This window comes from Lissotriton helveticus, chromosome 7 (assembly GCF_964261635.1).
Source record: "Lissotriton helveticus chromosome 7, aLisHel1.1, whole genome shotgun sequence".
NCBI lineage: Eukaryota > Metazoa > Chordata > Amphibia > Caudata > Salamandridae > Lissotriton > Lissotriton helveticus.
In genome coordinates this window covers 1391629014-1391647595 of record NC_136068.1, presented here as the reverse complement: position 1 = coordinate 1391647595, position 18582 = coordinate 1391629014, and the positions used below count along the sequence as shown (strand labels likewise).

Genomic DNA, 18582 nt, shown 5'->3' with positions numbered 1-18582 from the left:
TATTCTGACAACGGCCAGCCATTCTTATCTGAGTTGATGAAGCACGTTTCCCTGTTGTTAGGGTACCAGTGGAAGTTTCATTGTGTACGCCATCCTGAAGCAGCCGGTCTCGTAGAGAGACATAATCAGACTCTGAAAATCCGTATCGCTAAAGTATGCAAAGAAAAAGGTGTGGACTGGCTGGTAGCTCTACCAGTTGCTTTATTTTATATGCGCATGGTCGCACATTCCAGATCAGGTCTGTCCCCGTATGAGGTCGTATTCGGCCGCCCCCCAAATATGTGGGGTACTCCTAGACCCCGAAGTATTACCGATGTTTCAAGTAATATGCTGACAGATTACCTAGCTTCCTTGATGTCTGCCCTCAACTCATGTCGTTCACAGGTTGCCGCCGCATTTCCAGACAATACCGAGGTGGCACCGCATGAAATCGTTCCAGGATCCATGGTGTTGGTGAGGAATTTTGACAGATCAAGTCCGCTGGAGCCTCGCTGGAAGGAGCCCCGACAGGTCCTCCTCACCACCCGTACAGCCGTGAAGTTGGAAGGTCGCAAAGGCTGGGTGCACCTTTCTCATATAAAAAAGTTTTATGGACTGAAACCCGTCTTAAAGAACATTTCCCAGGATTTGAAGGATTGCCAAAGCACCATTTTTAAGGACTGTCCCGCAAAAGACAATGTTACTACACCCCCCCTGTTAGAGAAAACTCCGCAACAGGAGTATAAGTTAAAACTCCGGTCTAGTAAAATAAGTCAGTCAGTTTGATTGTCTAAGTCCTCCCCTAGGTGAAACGGTTAGACTGTTTCTGACATGTATAAAATAGACCCCCATAGTGAGAGAGTCAGTCAAAACTCAATCCGATGTATCGTTTTTCTAAGTTTCATATTATTTCTCAGCATTATGATTTCCTGCACCAGTTATGCATTTTTCTTGTATTTCCCAGTTCTTCATGTAAATATGTCTTCTAATGCTACTGTAGAGCACACGTTTAGTGACCTACCTCCCCATGAACTCTCTTACCGCCTCGCTATGCGAAATAATTCCTTTATCCGCATGTTACATTACTCACACCAGACCAGCAATGCCACTAATTGTTGGGTGTGTGGTCGACTCCCCCCTTTCCAGACACCGAAGGGAGTTCTGCCACTTTTTCCTTATCCATTTTCACATAATGGTTCGTGTGGAGCATGGTCCACGTTAACGTCATCCTCAACAGATATGTCTTTTCTTAACAGTACATGCTTTCCAGACAGGCAAGGTCTCCCCCACAGAACAGGTTTAGATCTAGAAAATGAAGTGTATAATTTAGGTAACTATTCTTCGAATTTCATGGTCCTGAATGTTCAGTCTGATACTACTCCAGACTTACCTGCTATTTCAGTATTACCAGTCAAAGGCGAATTATGTGTCCGAAATTATGGTTCTGTACATGTAGGACATAGTGATTGTACTACTATTGTCAAGTATAGTGACAGTGGGAAATCTATTTTCAAAGCTTCACGTCATTCTTATTTTATTTGTGGTCAAACTGCATATGTTCGTCTGCCCCTCGATTGGGAGGGAACCTGTTACATTGCCTTCCTACTGCCACCAGTTTTCCTAGCCCCACCTGATTATCACAGAAACACACATCTAGTACACATTAGACATAGAAGGGAGTCCCCAATTGTCGATTATACTGAAACTGCTCTAGAACAGTATTCAGATTTCAACAGAGGTTTCTTCTTCTTTATAGGACCTATCCAGAATAGTAAACTGATCCGTAGGTTAACCAGAACCCTCGAAGCTGTAGTAAATGAGACTGCCTCTGCTCTAGGTAACTTAACCGAAGAGCAATCTGCTATGAGATTTGTCGTTTTACAGAATCGTCTCGTCCTTGACGTCATACTGGCCGATAGGGGCGGGGCCTGTAGAGTCATCGGATCTAGTTGCTGCATTTTCATTCCAAATAACGCGCCGTCTGTTTATTCAGCTATAACCAGACTCCATAAAATTGCCCATCTGATACACCAAGATCCAGGCACCTGGACATGGTCCGGTTGGTTCTGGAATATAATTTCCGCATGGGGATGGAAAATATTGTCCTTCCTAGGTATTGCAGTAGCGATCATATTCAGCTGCTGTCTCTGTATACAATGTGGCCCTGCGATTTGCGGCATTTGTGCTACCTCTTGTATTCCTAATCCCAAGCCCCGTTCTAAATCCCGTTCCAGGATAATTCGAGACGAGCAAATGATACTGTATGAAATGATAGATGGTATCATGAATATTGATGTTTCCTGATGGAAACGTAGTGACAAGGAGGGAATGTGGAAAAGTAAATTTTGCCATGTTCTGTGTCCCTACGTGTCATCCATCATATGTTATGTGTGCATGATTAATATGCATATGTATTCCCTATGTTCGATTCAAGACGCAATTATAGTTGTGTCCACCTCTAGTATGCCAGTTTCCAGTTCTCGTGAATACTACGAATATCAGGTCTATGTAAAGCTACGTTGCCACGTTTCTCAGTGTGCACGTTATTCCATTATAAAGTCCCCGTTTCTAGGCCTCAAAAGGGCCTGGACACCAGATTCAGCTCCTGTCTCCTGAAACCTCGCTGAGGAGCGATACAGCCCCCACCTGTATCCTCGACCCTTCACTTACTTCCTGCCTCGCAGTGCCCGGTTCAGCCTGGCTCTGCCTCCGAGTCTGCCAAGAGTATGTTATAGTTTCAGTTATCAGTTCAGTCCTCCTTCTCTGCATTCCTAAGCTACTGAACTGCATCAATAGTTTCCGTCATTGTCTAGCCTTTCCGGCTCCATGTAAGAGAAATACTGCATTTAATGGTCATTTAATATTCTTCATCACGCACTACATGTAGAATAATGCATGGTCCAGTCTTAGAATCAAGTTAGCCTTTCCCCTCCTGACTTCTAGTTTATATCAACATGTTCTCTAAACATCAGATACTAGATACTGCTTAGGTACATGTCGCCCTGACTCTCCAGACTTCAGTCTCTGCTCCTAGCACAGAGTTCATAGCCCCCAGTTTCTCCTAGTGATACGTCATTGCCAGTTTGCGCGCACCACCAGGTTAGAGGTCCCGGCTCCTCAGGTAGCCCCCTCCATGGTTTCCGCCCTATTCATGACATATTCTGTTACGTTTGCATCACATGTCTATGTATACGCCCTGTTACACCTCTTTTCACCCTTATCTTTCGCGACTGCTGCGCGCCACGCCTTTTGCTCCACCCACTGCTCCGCCTATCATATGTACTGTAATGCAACTGTTTTACTATATATGCTTGTGTATTGTTATTAAATGCTAGCGCGCTCATCCCAGATCCAGCCCCGGCAGCTGCTGGGCCCTGCCATCCTATTCCTATGCAGGTTGTCCTGTTCCTGTCCTTTATGCTGTAATAAACCTGCGAAACTCCTACTACCTCGAATCTTGACTCTTATTTATTGAGCTATCTGTTATTCATTTATACATTCAAAAATAGGGTATTATTTATTTATTTACCACACCATAAATGGGGAGGTGGGAGGGAGGAGCAGCTGGGAGGCAGGAGGCAGGGGCAGCAGCTACTGGACAGTGAGGGGGGGCCGTAGGGGACGCAGCGGCGGGAATCTGGAGTGGCAAGGTTGCCAGGGGCAACCGCGCAAGGATCAGGGGACACAAGTCAGAGGCGAGGTCACAGGGTCGGGTGCACGAGGGGGTTGCACAAGGCAAGGGCAGCACTCGGGAATGACAGATCGGGGCACAGAGGCAGAACCGGCACTGATGCAGTGCGGGCACAGAGCGAGCAGGGAGAGGGTGAGCTAACCAGCAGCAACAGCGGCGTCCAGGAAAAACACAGGCGGAGCTGTGCAGTGGGGGAGCGACCTACCACAGGTTTGCAGAACATAGTATAGAATTGCCCATCTCCAATGACTCCAGAAAATAGGACTCCCGGACCTGAGCCTGTCATTCCACTTCTGCCCATGCCTATCCACATCGTCCGTCACATCCTCTAGCATACAGTTATATAATTGTGAGATCGTAGTGCTAGAGGACCTTGTTAATAATTCCATCAGGGGTACTTTTGAGAAGCCGGCGGCTCTGCCTGCTTTTTTCAGGAGAAAATCCCTTAATTGCAGAAACTTGAAGTCCCGTTGACCTAAATAAAATCTTTCCCTGACCATTTCGAACAATGCTATATAATCTTCCACCAGCATATACTCTATCCTAAAGAATCCACCTTTTTCCCACCTTGCCAGGCAATTATCCTGCAAAACCTTTGGCAACTGATCATTATATACCAGGGGGTGTATCTACTAAATCGACCAATTCCAAGTTTTTTCCGAACATCTGCCCAGTTGCGAAATGCGGTAATGAAGGTCTTGAACCATGTCTTTTTGAAATAACTTGGTTCATCGATCTTTAAGAGGCATCCCTTAGCCAGTGGTCCGATCATAAGCTCAAAAATTGATGGAATAAAACTGGTACCAAAGAGGGGCCAATAATATTGTAGAGATGCAGCAAGGTAATATAATATAAAGTTGGGGAGCGCAAGCCCGCCTCTATCCCTCGGAGGGATAAAAATGCTTTGGATCTTCTAGTTCTGCCATATGACCAAATGAATCGCGCCACCTCTCTCTCAATTAACCTAAACCAATCATTATGTATTTCTAAAGGAACCGTTTGAAAAATATATAGTATTTAGGTAAATTCATAATTTTAATCAGATTGCATCTCCCAATGATAGACAATTTTAGATTATACCATCGTCGCAAATCGGTCTTCAATCTATCTTTGCCCTGATGTGTATTCCTAGGTAAACTGCGACCTCCACAATCCTACTATCGGTGGAGGTGATAAATGTATTTGTCAAAATTTGAGTTTTTATTTTATTCAAAGAGAATCTCGAGTATGTCTCAAAATTTTTGGCGATGGTTTCCACGCCGGCAATGCTCTATCGGGGTCGGCCGTGATTTTTGCCACATCATCGGCAAAGGCCAATACTTTTGTATCCCTGCCATGTAGGGTTATTGGTACTATATCTGAAGATGCCTCCAGTTTTCGAGAAAGAGGTCGATGTATAACGTGAACAGCAAGGGAGATAATGGGCATCCTTGTCTGGTTCCCCTACCAATTAAGAGTCCCAGACTCTTTGCCCATAAACTGCAGTTGTGCTGTAGGATTGCAATAAATTATCCGTACTGAGCTGATAAAGGAACCCCCTAAACCGTTAGCTTCCAAGACCCGCCACAGATACCCCCACGACACTCTGTCGAAGGCCTTCACGGCAACCAAAAAGGCTGCACCCATAGGTTTCGTGAGAGCCTCTGTAGCATCGAAAAGTGAGGCGACACGCCTGACATGGTCAACCGTCCCTCTCCCTTGGATGAATCCATGCTGCCATGCTGAAACTAAATGGTACATCACCCTATTCAATCAAGTAGCAAGGATCTTCGAGTAAAGCTTAGTGTAGCTGTTTAAGAGTGTTATAGGCCTGTTGGAAACTAGATTCGTGGGATTTTTACGTTTCTTTAAAATAATAACAATATTTGCGGTGCCCCATGTACCGGGTGGAACTGCCCCCTCCCTAACCTCTTTAACACCTTGGCTGCTACAGGGTTTTCCCCTCCTGCGCTGAGCTTTGATGTTTCCCATTATACATGACGAGTTGACCTTGTCATGAGCACAGCTCCAGTGTGCCTCATGACGAGTTCACCTTGTCATTAGCATGGAAAAGGTTAAATAATTCAAGTAAATCCTGGGTAACTCCATTAGCAAAGGTTTTATAAAATTCTAATGGAATACAGTCAGTCCGTGTAGCCTTACCCGAGGGAAGAGCTTGAAGAGCTAAATGAAGTTCCTATTGAGAAAATTCCACCCCCAACAGGAGACTCTCCTCCTGGGGGATCCCTATTCTTGGTGCAAACTCATTCCAGTACTCCTGATTATGAGGGCTCCCGCCAGGTAGTTTGGTATATAGCTCCTCATAAAACCCCCTAAATGCCTCCCTAATTTCTGCAGGGTCAGAAACTATATCCCCTTCCTTATTTGTAACCTGCTTTAATATATCCTGCAGCAATTTGTTGCCAAGCCCTAACTGCTAGCAATCGGTCTACATAAAAATGAGTCGAAGACACCAGAGTTGAATTCATGTAAAAACATGAATGACATTACTGGAGCACGACGCAAGAAGGCTTTTGAAAGTATCGAAACCCCATATAGTGGGACGAATAATGAAATATCGCAAAGCAACGCCCTTCAAACAGGGCTCGAAGATCATGTAACCACAGACAGTTCAGAAGACACCCTGAGAGGTGGTGTGCAGGGCGACACAACGGCTGAACTCTGTAGTACTGTAGATTTGCAAGCTTATGTGCAGCCTCTTCAGCCAGAAGGTTCATATAATATAGATCTTGAGGGATCACTAGGAGCTGTCAAATCAGCCAAGGGCCATTTTGTTTTTTTTTGGTAACTTTTCTCAGAGGCAGGAAATATTTGACAAAGCTCGGTCTGATGCAAGAAGGCAGTACAAGGGATCATCATTTTTCGTCCGACCGGACTTTTGTCATATAACCGTGGAACGCAGCAGGCGTTTACGGCAGTTAATCAAACCTTATCAAGTCACTGGTTTGGAGGCATTTTTGTTGGCCCTGGCCAGACTTAAAACTATTGTGAAAGGGTCTGTAAAGTTTTTTACATCTGAAATACAGGCAAGAGAACATCTGGTTCAGGCTCAAGCAGAGAAAAGAAATGTATAATCAGGCGGTTACATCTGTTTGGTCTGAAATGCTGAAAACGGGGGTTTCTTTAGAAAAACATTATATGGGAGAATAATTATGGCTTTTCTGCTTTTTCTTTTTTCTCACCAGGAGTATTCCCTTTTCTTCTTCTTTTCTGGTAGCTCCTGTCTTCCTCTGCTTGATATTGGCCTCTATATAAAAAGAGAGGGATCCGGTTTTCGGAAGATTCGCTTCCATATTCATGGTTTGGTGCATAGGGAGGTAAGGGGTGAGGGGCTTCGGCGTCTCTAGCTATCTACATCACACAGGCCTGGTGGGTCTGGATGCTTTCAAGGGTAGGGGGTGGGTTAAGGGAAGAGGGAGGGGTCAAGGGAGGGTTTGGGTGGGGTGTCACTTGGAGCAAAGTTAGTATGCAACTTGCAGCTAAATAATATTTCGTGTTCACTAGAAGTTTGGGAAACATTACAATTGTTGAACAGTGTATATTTGATTGTTAATCAGAAAATTTGGTACACAGACAGTGATAAGGAAGAGTATATGTTCGGGTAAGATGTCACATGGTTATCATGGCTAAGATTAGTCTATAAACATCTGTGTTTTAAATGATGGGGGTAAAAGAAGGAGGATTAGTGAGGATCTGAAATTTCTACAAGCAGATTTGGTGTGTCTTCAGGAGACCCATAATGCCTGCAATGATAGTAATGTGTTTAGTTCTTTAGGCTTAAAAGTTCTCGCCCATACAATACAAGACGTTAGGACTGAGGGGGTCGCCATTCTAAGGAAAGGTGGGGGTCATTATGCATGAGAGAAAGACCTTGGACAAGAAGGGTAGATAGATAATTATGGAATGCAGCGGCGGTCCAGAAACGTTTACGTTATGCTCCGTCTATGCTCCAGTCTTGGACGATCCTGAGGTGCTGAATTTTTTGGCAATTAAGTTATTATCTTGGACCTCCCCGTATATAGTGTGTGGGGATTTTAAGATCAACGGATCCAGGATAGGTATAGAGAGGGATGGGGTATCTAGCAAAGGGCGGAAACCTAAATCTTCCAGGGCTATGAAAAACATTTTAAGGGATATTGGCCTGGTGGATGTATGGCTTAGTCTGAGGGCTCACCAAGCCATCCCATTTTAGACATGGCCATATGCAAATCAGCCTTGACCCTGTGCCTCATGGGAACAGTCCAGCCCGAACTGCCAAGCCATGTCTTCCCTGGACCAGAATCAAGCATCCTAGGACTGGTTTCTGGCTATCATCCGTCATCAGCCAGGATAGCTTGACTCCAGTGGCGTGGAGAGCACGGGACTCACGTCTGAGCATACCCGTCCCACTCGGGGTGACAAATGCAAAAACAAGCATTTGCAATGCAATAGGTCTCGCATTAGGAAAGTTTGAGCTATTAGTATTGTAAATGACAATTTTTTTATTTATGTGTTGGTTTTTGAGAATAGCGAAATGAATAGCTTTGTCATTTATAATGCCAATAGTTTTAACTTTCGCAAATGTGACATCTTTAGCATTTGTAATGCAATAGGTGTGGTATTTACATGACTTAGATGTATTGATATTACAAAGAACAATGGCTTTTATTTTTTTAAATAATTAAAACTTAAATAAAAGTGATTGTAATTTATAATGGCACTAGCTTAAATTTTTGTAAATAACTTTTGGGAAGATTATGTTCATTGTATTTTATTGTGACGAAAATCCAAGAACAGAAGTGAAATATGAACATTTTTTTGGTGACATTTGTAATAAAGCGTGAAACATTGAGATAACATATTTGAACCAGTTGTTGCATATCAGACTTCAACATCAGCCAATCGCGTTGATAAAGAGGTTTTAATGCGCACGATTCCAACGATTGCAAGTTGTGTACGATCGAATTTTGAGCAATATGTTCCTGTGACATGCAGCAAGTTTTCCCTGTTGCAAAACACGATAATGGATGCCTATATAATGCGATATGTAATATTGCTCCGAGCGCAGACAGACCCTATGAACCGCCCCCACCCCGCCCCCGCCAGCGAATCCAGCTCAGAGGAGAGGCGGCCCGCTGTGACCGCGGCGGCTGGGACACGCTAGTAGCCAGAAGGAGGCGTGCTCGCGACAGGCTGGGGAGCGCGGGCACAGGTTCCAGGCAGTGACGGAGGCCTGGCGCGCACCGCCTCCCTGTGCCGTGTCGCGCGCCGTGGGTCTCGTCCCCTTTTCCTCTTCCGTTTGGAAGACTCCGCTCCTGGTAGTGCCCCCTGCCCAGTGTGTGCACCGCGGGGGCCTGTTTCCTACGCTGGGGGCCTGCAACCGCCGCTCCCTGCGATGTTGGCGGAGGCTGGCGTAAGTACCGATTGTATGGCAGATCTCCCGATGCATGGGGCGGGGGTGTCTGTGTGTGCGTGCAGGGGGGGTTAGGGGGTGGCGGCGTGTGTATGCGTGACTGTCTGTGTGTGGTGGGGGGCGGCAGTGTGTGTACGTGTGCCTGTGTGTGTGTGTGTGCAGGAGTGTGAGGGCTGGCTGTGTGCGCACGGGAATGTGAGGCACGAGATGGGCACGGCGCCGTGCGCGCCCACGAGGTGAAATCTGCCCTCGTGCCCCTCTCGTGTCTACATTCCCAGAAACGGGCAGCAATAGGTCTCGAGCAGACTCTGCTCGACCTAACAAAGCAGTACTAAAGAGGCACTACTAAGCCTATTGACAAATGAAAAGCCACCGTTTACAAAGGACACAATCCAATTAAAATTAAGGGCATAGAGTGGGCTCCAAAACTGGACAGAGGAGCGAGCAGTAGGTCAGAAACCCAGCACCACCAGGAGAAAAGCAAGCAGCGCCCTGCTAATGCGGACCATGAATAAATAACTGTTTTGAGCCATGGTGGCATTCTTATCAGTAACGCACTGGTCACAAAACCTTTAAAAAAATAACTGCAATTGGTCCCAACAATAGATTTGATTTTATAGCAATTTTTAATAGTTCTCATCAAATTCATGTCACTGAAGATTGGAAATTAACAATCCTAAAAATATCATTAAAAAAGACCACCTTAAAATCTACTGAATTTAGTAATTTAAGATCCATCTCTTTATTCCATTCTTGATCAAGGTGTTGGCGAACTTTTTTTATAGTCAACTACAAAATTATAATGGAAAAAACTGTCTTCTGGATTTTCGTCAAGCAGGTTTTCGTCCCATTCCAAGTACTGGACTAGCTGCAATATCTGCATTGAATGACCTAAGAGAAATTGATCCAGGTGAGATTGGGCCCCGGTCCTATTAGACCTATATGGGGCATGCAACACTATTAATTACTCTATTAAAGTTTTCCACACATCAAGATGTTGGTATTATATGCACAATGCCTAGCTGGCTCAATTCTTTTTTTGGAAAATAGATCTAAAAAAAATCTGTGGTCTTGCCCCCATAGCTTGCTGAAGATATTAGATTGAAATATGAAATACATCAATGATCAGTCCTGTCACTGTAGCTATGTAACATTTATTTTTATCCTTTTACCGAGGCATTCAACCCGATGGGAGCATATTTTTATATGTATGCTGATGAGTTAATTTTTATCATAATGTAAGCACACAATTTCAACATATCTTCAGCTCACTGTATGAAACACTGTTTGCAATATACCAGATCCTAGATGTCAAAGAATTCCCTTAAACGTGATCTTTCTAGTGGAGAAGTGTGGCTCAATGGTTAGAGCAGGCAGACCTCGATGCAGAGCTCTGGCCAGGGACCAGGGTTCAATTCCTGCCTTGGCGGGTCTCGGGCTCATTAATTCCCCTGACCGGATATTCTTGCCTCAGTGCCTATTCTGATCATGGGTCCCGCGCTGCAACTCTGGGCAATAGCTTGCTTAGTCTCCACAACGGCCCCCCCAACGCGAGGGATGCCTGGTCTGCACCATGGGGGTGCCCAGGAGTGGACACTTCACAGGGAAAGCCAGGAAGGGTTCCCTTGTGGTATTCGTACAAGCGCCGGGAAACCCACTGCGGGTAGCTGTGCGCTATACAAGTACAAAAAACAAAAACATTATAAAACAGAGCTTTAGCTCACTTAATATAAACCATGCCTATCCAACTCATAACATTGACCTTTAGAAATAGGCTCCTGGACTGTACCAGCCAAATCAGTTTGTAAGCCACTGTATCAACATCTGCAATGATCTGTCATTAAAGGACCAAGTTACAAAAGGTATCAAAAACTGTTGACAATGACTGGCAATTAAAGAACACTTCTTCCCTAACTCGAAGACTGTCTCCTCATTAGACCATGTAAATGTCTTATACCTTGTTTCCTACAAATCCATATTCTATCTCTTACCACTAGTACAGAATGCAGTAGCGCGCCCAGCTACAAAACCTTGAGGGGTGTTCACATTTCCTCAGTATTGCAACAACTCCACTGGTTGCCTATGAAGCAGAGTATTTTCTTCAAAGCTTACCAATGACACACAGAGTACTTAATCAGCAAACACAATCATTTTTAGCAAAAAAAAAAATTCCTGGTACTCACCAAAATGAATATTGTGGTCAAACTCTATAATGTATTGAACCTCCTAAAACTGTACTGTTTGATGACAGAGTATTTGCAGCAGCAGCTGCAAAGATGTGGAACTCCTGCTTTGCCTTCAGAGTCAAATCTCTCCCATTTCAGAAAACTTTAAAAAAATATACGTTTACCTGGGAAAAGAGTCCTATCCTTTAACAGCTTTGTGCTTTTTACTTGAGCACCAAGAAGCTTCTGCAAACATCTGCACTTTACAAGGAACCCACTATACCCCATAAAACTCTTCGGAAAGATGGAGATTCTAGTATTTAACTGTATGTAGGTTTATTGTTTGTTGACATGCCTTTCTATGTTGCTGCGTTCTTGCAAACTGATCCCTTCCATCTGTGTGGGCTGTCCAATGTTTCTTGCTTAGGTAATCAGTAGCTCTATTTTGGAATCTCGAAGATGGCTCTTATGAAACCTACAGATGCCTATGAAAGCCCGTTCAAGTAGACTTCATATTAGACTTCTAGTTGTAGTTGAAAAACTGATCCTCTCCTGACAGATGGAGGGGTTTCAAGGAACCTTTTGCCACAGTGTTCGTCCATTTGCAGCCGTCTTAAAAAATTTGTTGATGTGTAACGCACTGTGGCTTTGGCTGTTTCTTCCGGCCTGCAAATCACCACTCTGGATGGAACGGCTTGTAACAAGATTTTTAGTGGTATATGTGAGTTATGTACTCTCCTACCCGCTTTTCTCTCAACTGGAGAGGCGATCCTTCATGAACAGCAACAATACCCAAGATGAGCTGCAACTGAACTGTACACTATATATAATAGCCTCTAAGCAGAGTCATGCGGATCCCTACCGAGAACTCTTACCTGTGTCCCGTCTTAATAATAATAATAATAATCCACATTTGTAAAGCGCACAATCACCCGTAAGGGTCTCTAGGCGCTGGGGGCCGTCGGGAAGATTAAGCGAGCTATTGCCCAGAGTCACATGGTGCTGGACTAACCTGCCGCTGGAGCCGGGGATCGAACCCTGATCCCCAGATTCCAGCGTCAGTCGCCCTGGCCGCGGCGCCACACCTCTCCCTCTTAAGGAATAGTGACTGACCAATAGAAGCTCATGATAGTTCTAGCTAACTTGCCGCACCCTTTTCTTCTACACTACAGAGGAAGGTATACGTTTGCTGGGAGGGGGCGCCAACAGGTTAAACGCAGCAGTGCAGGCAACTGAACAAAGATACACCAACTGGGTAGGCTCAAAAGTGGCCTTGATTTATTAACTAAGCATAAAGGACACTGCCCATGCCTTCTGGGGGTACTAGAAACTAGGCATGATCTGCTAAGTGGGCACAATGGATATATTACTAAAGGTTGCACCAACAAGAGTGTGATGGTGTCTCCTTGGGCACTGATGTAGGTGCTGAAACAACAGCTAGTCTTAAAGTGGAATAAAATAAAACATTCAGTGTTCTTTTTTTATTAGCCGTAAAAGATTTTATTCATCAATTACTGCATCCAGGTAGGTAAGTGAATATATGTTTTCTTCACTCTTGCGTTTCCATTTTACATTTTATCTTTCATTCCCAATGCATTTCGGCTACTGCCTTCTGCACATCACTATACATTGTATTTATAGTGATGTGCACAATATGTTTCTTACTAGATATTCCCCAGATGAAGGCAAATGTAAAATGGAAACCCGGGAGTGAAGAAAACATATATTCACTTACCTACCTGGATGCAATAATTGATGAATAAAATCTTTTACGGCTAATAAAAAAAGAACACTGGATGTTTTATTTTATTCCACTTTAAGACTAGCTGTTGTTACAGCACCTACCTCAGTGCCCAAGGAGACACCATCACACTCGTGTTGGTGCAACCTTCAGTAATATTGTTCTCTTGAGCGGGGAGCCATCCTTTGGAGCACGAGATACACTCAAAGCGTGTATTATCATTCAGGTTGTGCACGGTCAAAATCATCGTCTGACACAATGGATATATGCCATGATTTACCAGTTGAACATAATATGAATGGTAAATTAGGTATGAATTGCCAATAAAAGTTACTGGCAAGGAGGTGCTACCTTTTCATTAAGTCATGTTGTGATAAGAGCCAGTAACAGATTCTTAGTCAGGTATCATAACAAATCATAACAGTAATGTGGAATAAGGAGCTAAATGGGAATACAGAAAAACTGCAACCAATTTGGCGCACTTAGTCACTACATTTCTGACAAATGCTACAAAAAACTTTAAAATAGCATACATTGTGGCAAACCTTACTTTGGGCTCGCCCCAAATCCCTACATAAAGTGCTGTCTTAAACTTTCCAATCCATTACCAATGTTAGTGCCCCATTGTGCTCAATATAGCACTTGCACAATCCCTTCTGTAAAGTCGTCCTTACATCTGGTCAAAAAATGCACTTTAAAAGCAGACTATGGCACTAGAATTCACAAACGTACTTCCAGGGACAAACTGCCCATTACATTGGTTAGTTCTATACAATAGGCATTAAGCCACAATTAAATGCAGAGTGGAGAAGTTCAAATTACTTCCAAAATGTGGACAATGAGCTGCGCAGATATCGTCCTCGTTTTTGTTTAGAAAAGTTGACGGGAATGGGGAAAGTATAAAGAAAGATCAAGTAAACCTTTTTGAGGGTTAGAAAAACAACATGTTCTCAATAGCCTGAACGACTGGTGTTTTTTTTAAAGTTGTCTTGCACTAGTCATACATAGGCAGGAAGCGTTCTAGCCAGGCAACGTGTAAAGGGATATATTTACGTTCTGCTCCCACTTAGGACATTAGACCTTTGTGCAAACATTGGGGGATCGTTAAGGCTTGTATTCTCGCCAGCGATGATGTATGAATGATGTAAAAAATAAAAAAAAGAGAGAAAAATACTGTGGTATAAAATGGCGGCGCAAGGTGACACTTCAAGCACGAAGAAGTGTTTATTTCTGTCAAATCTATAATGAGATCAGCACTTGTTCCATACACATCCACTTCACGAACATTCGTCGTATCAATCATGGGCTAGCAGAATTAAACACACATTGACACAGTTTTTCAAAATGACATTTTGAAATGGAAACAGTGTGGTGCCCAAAGTTTTCTGCTGCCTGGCTGAAATAGACTCTCATGGAACAGTAAAAAGAGCACTTCAGCCCAGCCCTAAACACTCCTGTTACAAAGACGAATAAACAGACCGTGGAAACTATGCCACATTTCGAAATAATCAACCTGCGCTGAAATATTGCTAACATCGTCACCTTCTTTTAACTTAATATGTGAAACTCGCCAATCATAATGGAGAAGTCCACACACAAACTAGAATCAATTCAGTCCATTTAAATTAGAAACATCAGACTGAGATGAAATCAAGTCCAAAAAATCCCGCCGCGGCCGCACCGGAAGTCAGGCAAGGTCGCCTTGTGACGGGGGCGTGGCCGCGTTCGGACCGGAAGAGGAGGCGTAAATCCGTCTTGCGGCCCGGGGCTCCTGTGAGCGGTGGAGAGCTCCGGGGCCGCCAGCAGGAGGGTGCGGAAGTGTTGCGGGGCTCCCTTGACCAAGTGGGAGCCCCGGGAAAGGAGCGTGCTGCGAGTGGAGTCCCCCGAGATTGGCCCGGTAAGTTCCAAAGGGCTGGGGGGGCCTCAGTGCTCTCGTGTGTGTATGTGTGCGGGGGGGGGGGGGTGTCTCTGCATGTATGCATGCGTGCGTGCATGGGCGCTCGTGCGTGTGTGTATGCATTGTGCCTGCGTGGGTGTATGTGTGTGCGCGCGCATGCGTGTGTATGGCTGTGTGTGATTGAGAGTGAATGCCAGGCAGGGGATGTGCACGGCGACGTGCGCGCCCTCGAGAAGGAATCTGAGACAGCGAGGCGCGTGGCCGATCGCTGTCTCACATTCCCCCAGACACGCCAGCAAAAGTTGTCTTCGCAGACAAAGCATGCTTCGCATGCTTTTTAGGTCTGCTCGACCTAACAACAGTTGATGGACAGAATGCAGAACAATGTCATACATTCACCCCAGTACAGAGATCTGGGCCTAAATCCATCGATTTTTTGCTCACCAAGCCATCCCAGTTCAGACATGGCCATATGCAAATCAGCCTTGACCATGCGCCTCATGGGAACAGTCAAGCCCGAACTGTCAACTGCGGGAAACAATTCACAGGCCGTTTTCTGTGAAATATGAGCTTTGAAACCACTGGCAAACATTCAAAAGAAACCTTACACATGGTAAAAAAAAGTGTATAAATACATATACACAAACATGTACCTACGAGACAATCAGTTAGGACTAGGGCTTAAAAACAGGTCCATTTTTAGAGGGTCTTATTGGGAGTTACAGACTCAAGAAAGCATTGAAGAGATGGTTTGTCTTGTGCCCAGTAATTTATTTAAGATGTGCTAAAGTTGGGATCTGTTCCAAGTTTGGAGTGTTATTTCGAGTCAAGTGCCCTTTGATACTTTCTTTTCACTTAAAGTATTATTTAACCTTTTGCATTCAGCCAAAAGACCTAAAAGAATTTCATCAACTGCAATTAAGCAAGCCAACATTTAGCATGAATCCATTTTTAATGAAATGTGAGATGGCTATTGTGAAGTTCTCTTTGCACCTCAGATTTCTGCTGTTTGCTGAGATAGTTTACTTTTTGGCTAGGTCGTTGGGCGAGTTCAGGTGGATAGTTCCATACTTCAGGAAAGAAGTTTAAAATGAGGCATATACTTCCCAAATGAGACAACTTACAACGGAAAGTGCAAAATTGAATCAAATTTGCACTTCCTAGTGTTTTTAGGAGTGTGCCGGCATATAGTATAGGTTTGAATGGTGCTGTCAGCTGTTTTGGCAAGCCCAGTTAGGAGTCGATTTCCTTAGTCAGTGAGCGCATGTATGATTTACAGAACTGTCATTTTGGAATCTTCTTTTGAATAAATAAAATCCTTTGTCTGAGAAGTATTAATTGGTGGAGAGTGCCTTGTGAAAGACTTTTAACAAGTTATTCAAATGTAAGACTTTGACCTATGTAAAACTTAAGAGTTAAACACAGGAAAACGATAGAAGAAATAGGAGTTGTATTTTGGAATCATTTAATTTCAGGTCTCTAGCCCTGATCCAGTTTTTAATTTTGGGAAGGAATTTTCATAGACTTTCCTTTTTCTGTCATGGGTGAGATTGCATAATACTGCCTGTGCTATCCATCAAACTTGTTGAACTAGATGTGTGGTTTTATAGTGGGCATTTGAAGTGAATGACCTTTTCATTATCTACATAAGTTAATATGCATTTACATACATTTAATTTTTGGGGGGTGAATAGGACAGAGGAGAGGTACACTTGATCAGATGACAAAGTTGTTGTTGCAAGTCAGAGAATGGAATCCACAAAATGAAAAAAATATCACTACCGGACACTTGAATGTGTGTTTGCTCTTTGTTCAGTGTGCTTCAAACTCAATACAAAGGTTAACACGTTTTATTTTTTTTTAAAAAGCCATGGTATATGATACAAATAGTGTGCAAAACAAACTTTTCCATGATTAAATACATTAGGCAACAGACATTCCAACCAAAAGTCACCATTCTAGTTTAAACAAATGTAATTCCTCAATGGTGAACGAAAAGTTTAGATAACTTTACAGATGTATTTCTAATACCTTAATAGAAGTATTTTTCAATTATATTTCTTCCCAACACAAAATGTACGCCTGTTAAAGAAAATCATACTTGAGGATGACTAGCATAGAAAGCATGAAGGCCTCCTATGTATCACAATCATGGTCCCTTCCTCAAAGTCCTAATGTGTATTTTCTATGTTATAGGGGAACAGGGTCTAGATTTTCATTCCTCTACTGCTACATTGTGTGTCAGACAACATAAAACAACTTATGGCTACAAACATGCAGTATTCCCGAGAAATAGCATTGGATCCTCCAATGAAGTAAGAAGACTATGTCTTCATTATTTTCCAGCAAGTCTGCTTATCTACACTGGAAATTGTGATTTCTCTGGAATGTATGAGAACTTCAGTCGTTCGTTATTGTATTGTGTTGCAGATGCACATTTGTGCAATAGAAGAAAGAAAAATGATATAAATATGACTACAACTGAAAGACGTGATGCTCAATAATGAAGTCTGATTCGTTTAAATGAGTTAGGCAGCTGCTTCAAGAGGTCAGCGTAATTTTCATCTATGTATCTTACATTTCAGGGTTACTATCAATAGTGGTTATGAAAATATATTATGACGTCAGCTAAACTTTTTTTCATCTGCATACCAAGACTCTGCTTGAAAAGAAAAAACAGTAAAAAGGAACAGCCTTTATTTACAATAACTGTTAGAAAGTAGACAGTTTACACAGTAGAATAGTGTTTAAGTTGTGGAAAGTAGAGTTTGCGTTAGGTTCAAGGTGACAGTACCAAAAATGCAGTTTACCACCTCTGGCAATTTCTATTAGTGCTCTTAAAAATGGAAATAAGAAAGTGTCAAAATGCAGGATAGCTACATATAAACTGGAAAAGTAAATGTAAAGGTGAGACTGCTGCTCATCATAGTTTTCCAGGTGAAAGCACAAAATATACAAATTTGCATCATGGGGTCTTCATTTCTCCTGAGCTAAGGCCAAACAGCTGGTACAATTCCTTAGTTTACAAGGACTAACATTTGCACGTACAGTAAGTACACCTTGCCAAAAAAGGTAGGCTACAATGAGATGTAACAAGATACTTGGAAATGTCCATATTCTTTTTCACAAGCAAAGACATTCACGGTTGACCATAATCCAACATTATGCTGTGGCTGACACTCCTTTGGCGGACTCTAAATGTTAATCTTCACAGTTACCTCAAATGCTACCTTCAGGAAAGGAAAAACAATCAACAGGTGCAAGCAGATCTTGAAATTGTCCAACCTTGTAAAACAGCCTTATGAGGAAAAATTGGAATAAGCAGCAACAATCAGATTAACTTGAAGGAAGTCACATCTGACTATCTGTTCCTGTTGTGATAGAAGTTATTCCAAAGTAGGGCATTGATTCAACACCATTAGCATGGATTGATCTATCCGTCCTTCATATATTCTGGGCAGAGCGTTGATTTGGAAGAAGCATAGTGGAAAATGAATTCAGTCAAAGCTTGTCATCTGTCATTTCGAGAAACTGAGCATACATATCTCTTGAACATTCACCTTTCTGGTTGAACAGGAATTTGTAGTAGCTGCCATCTGCACAAATAGCTGGGAAAAAACACATTCCTAATTATTCTACACTTAATTATGTTGAAAATCCACGATTTTATTCCAACAGTAGTTTAAATTAGAAGAAGCAAAAGAACAAATTGAAAAT

General features: G+C 43.1%; 1 protein-coding gene across 5 annotated transcripts in view; it reads right to left on the bottom strand.

Moving 5' to 3' along the window:
• Window positions 1-18582, bottom strand: part of WDR45B (WD repeat domain 45B) — an 830957-nt gene that overhangs the window by 135575 nt on the left and 676800 nt on the right. For 2 of the 5 annotated variants that reach the window (XM_078654716.1, XM_078654712.1), the window contains one exon: window positions 16701-18473. The exons of the other annotated variants lie outside the window; for them this stretch is intronic. In XM_078654716.1, coding sequence (XP_078510842.1) covers window positions 18367-18473 — 107 coding nt within the window. In that variant the 3' untranslated portion in view covers window positions 16701-18366. Of the gene's footprint in view, window positions 1-16700; window positions 18474-18582 lie in introns of those variants that run through there. 5 annotated transcript variants of the gene reach the window in all.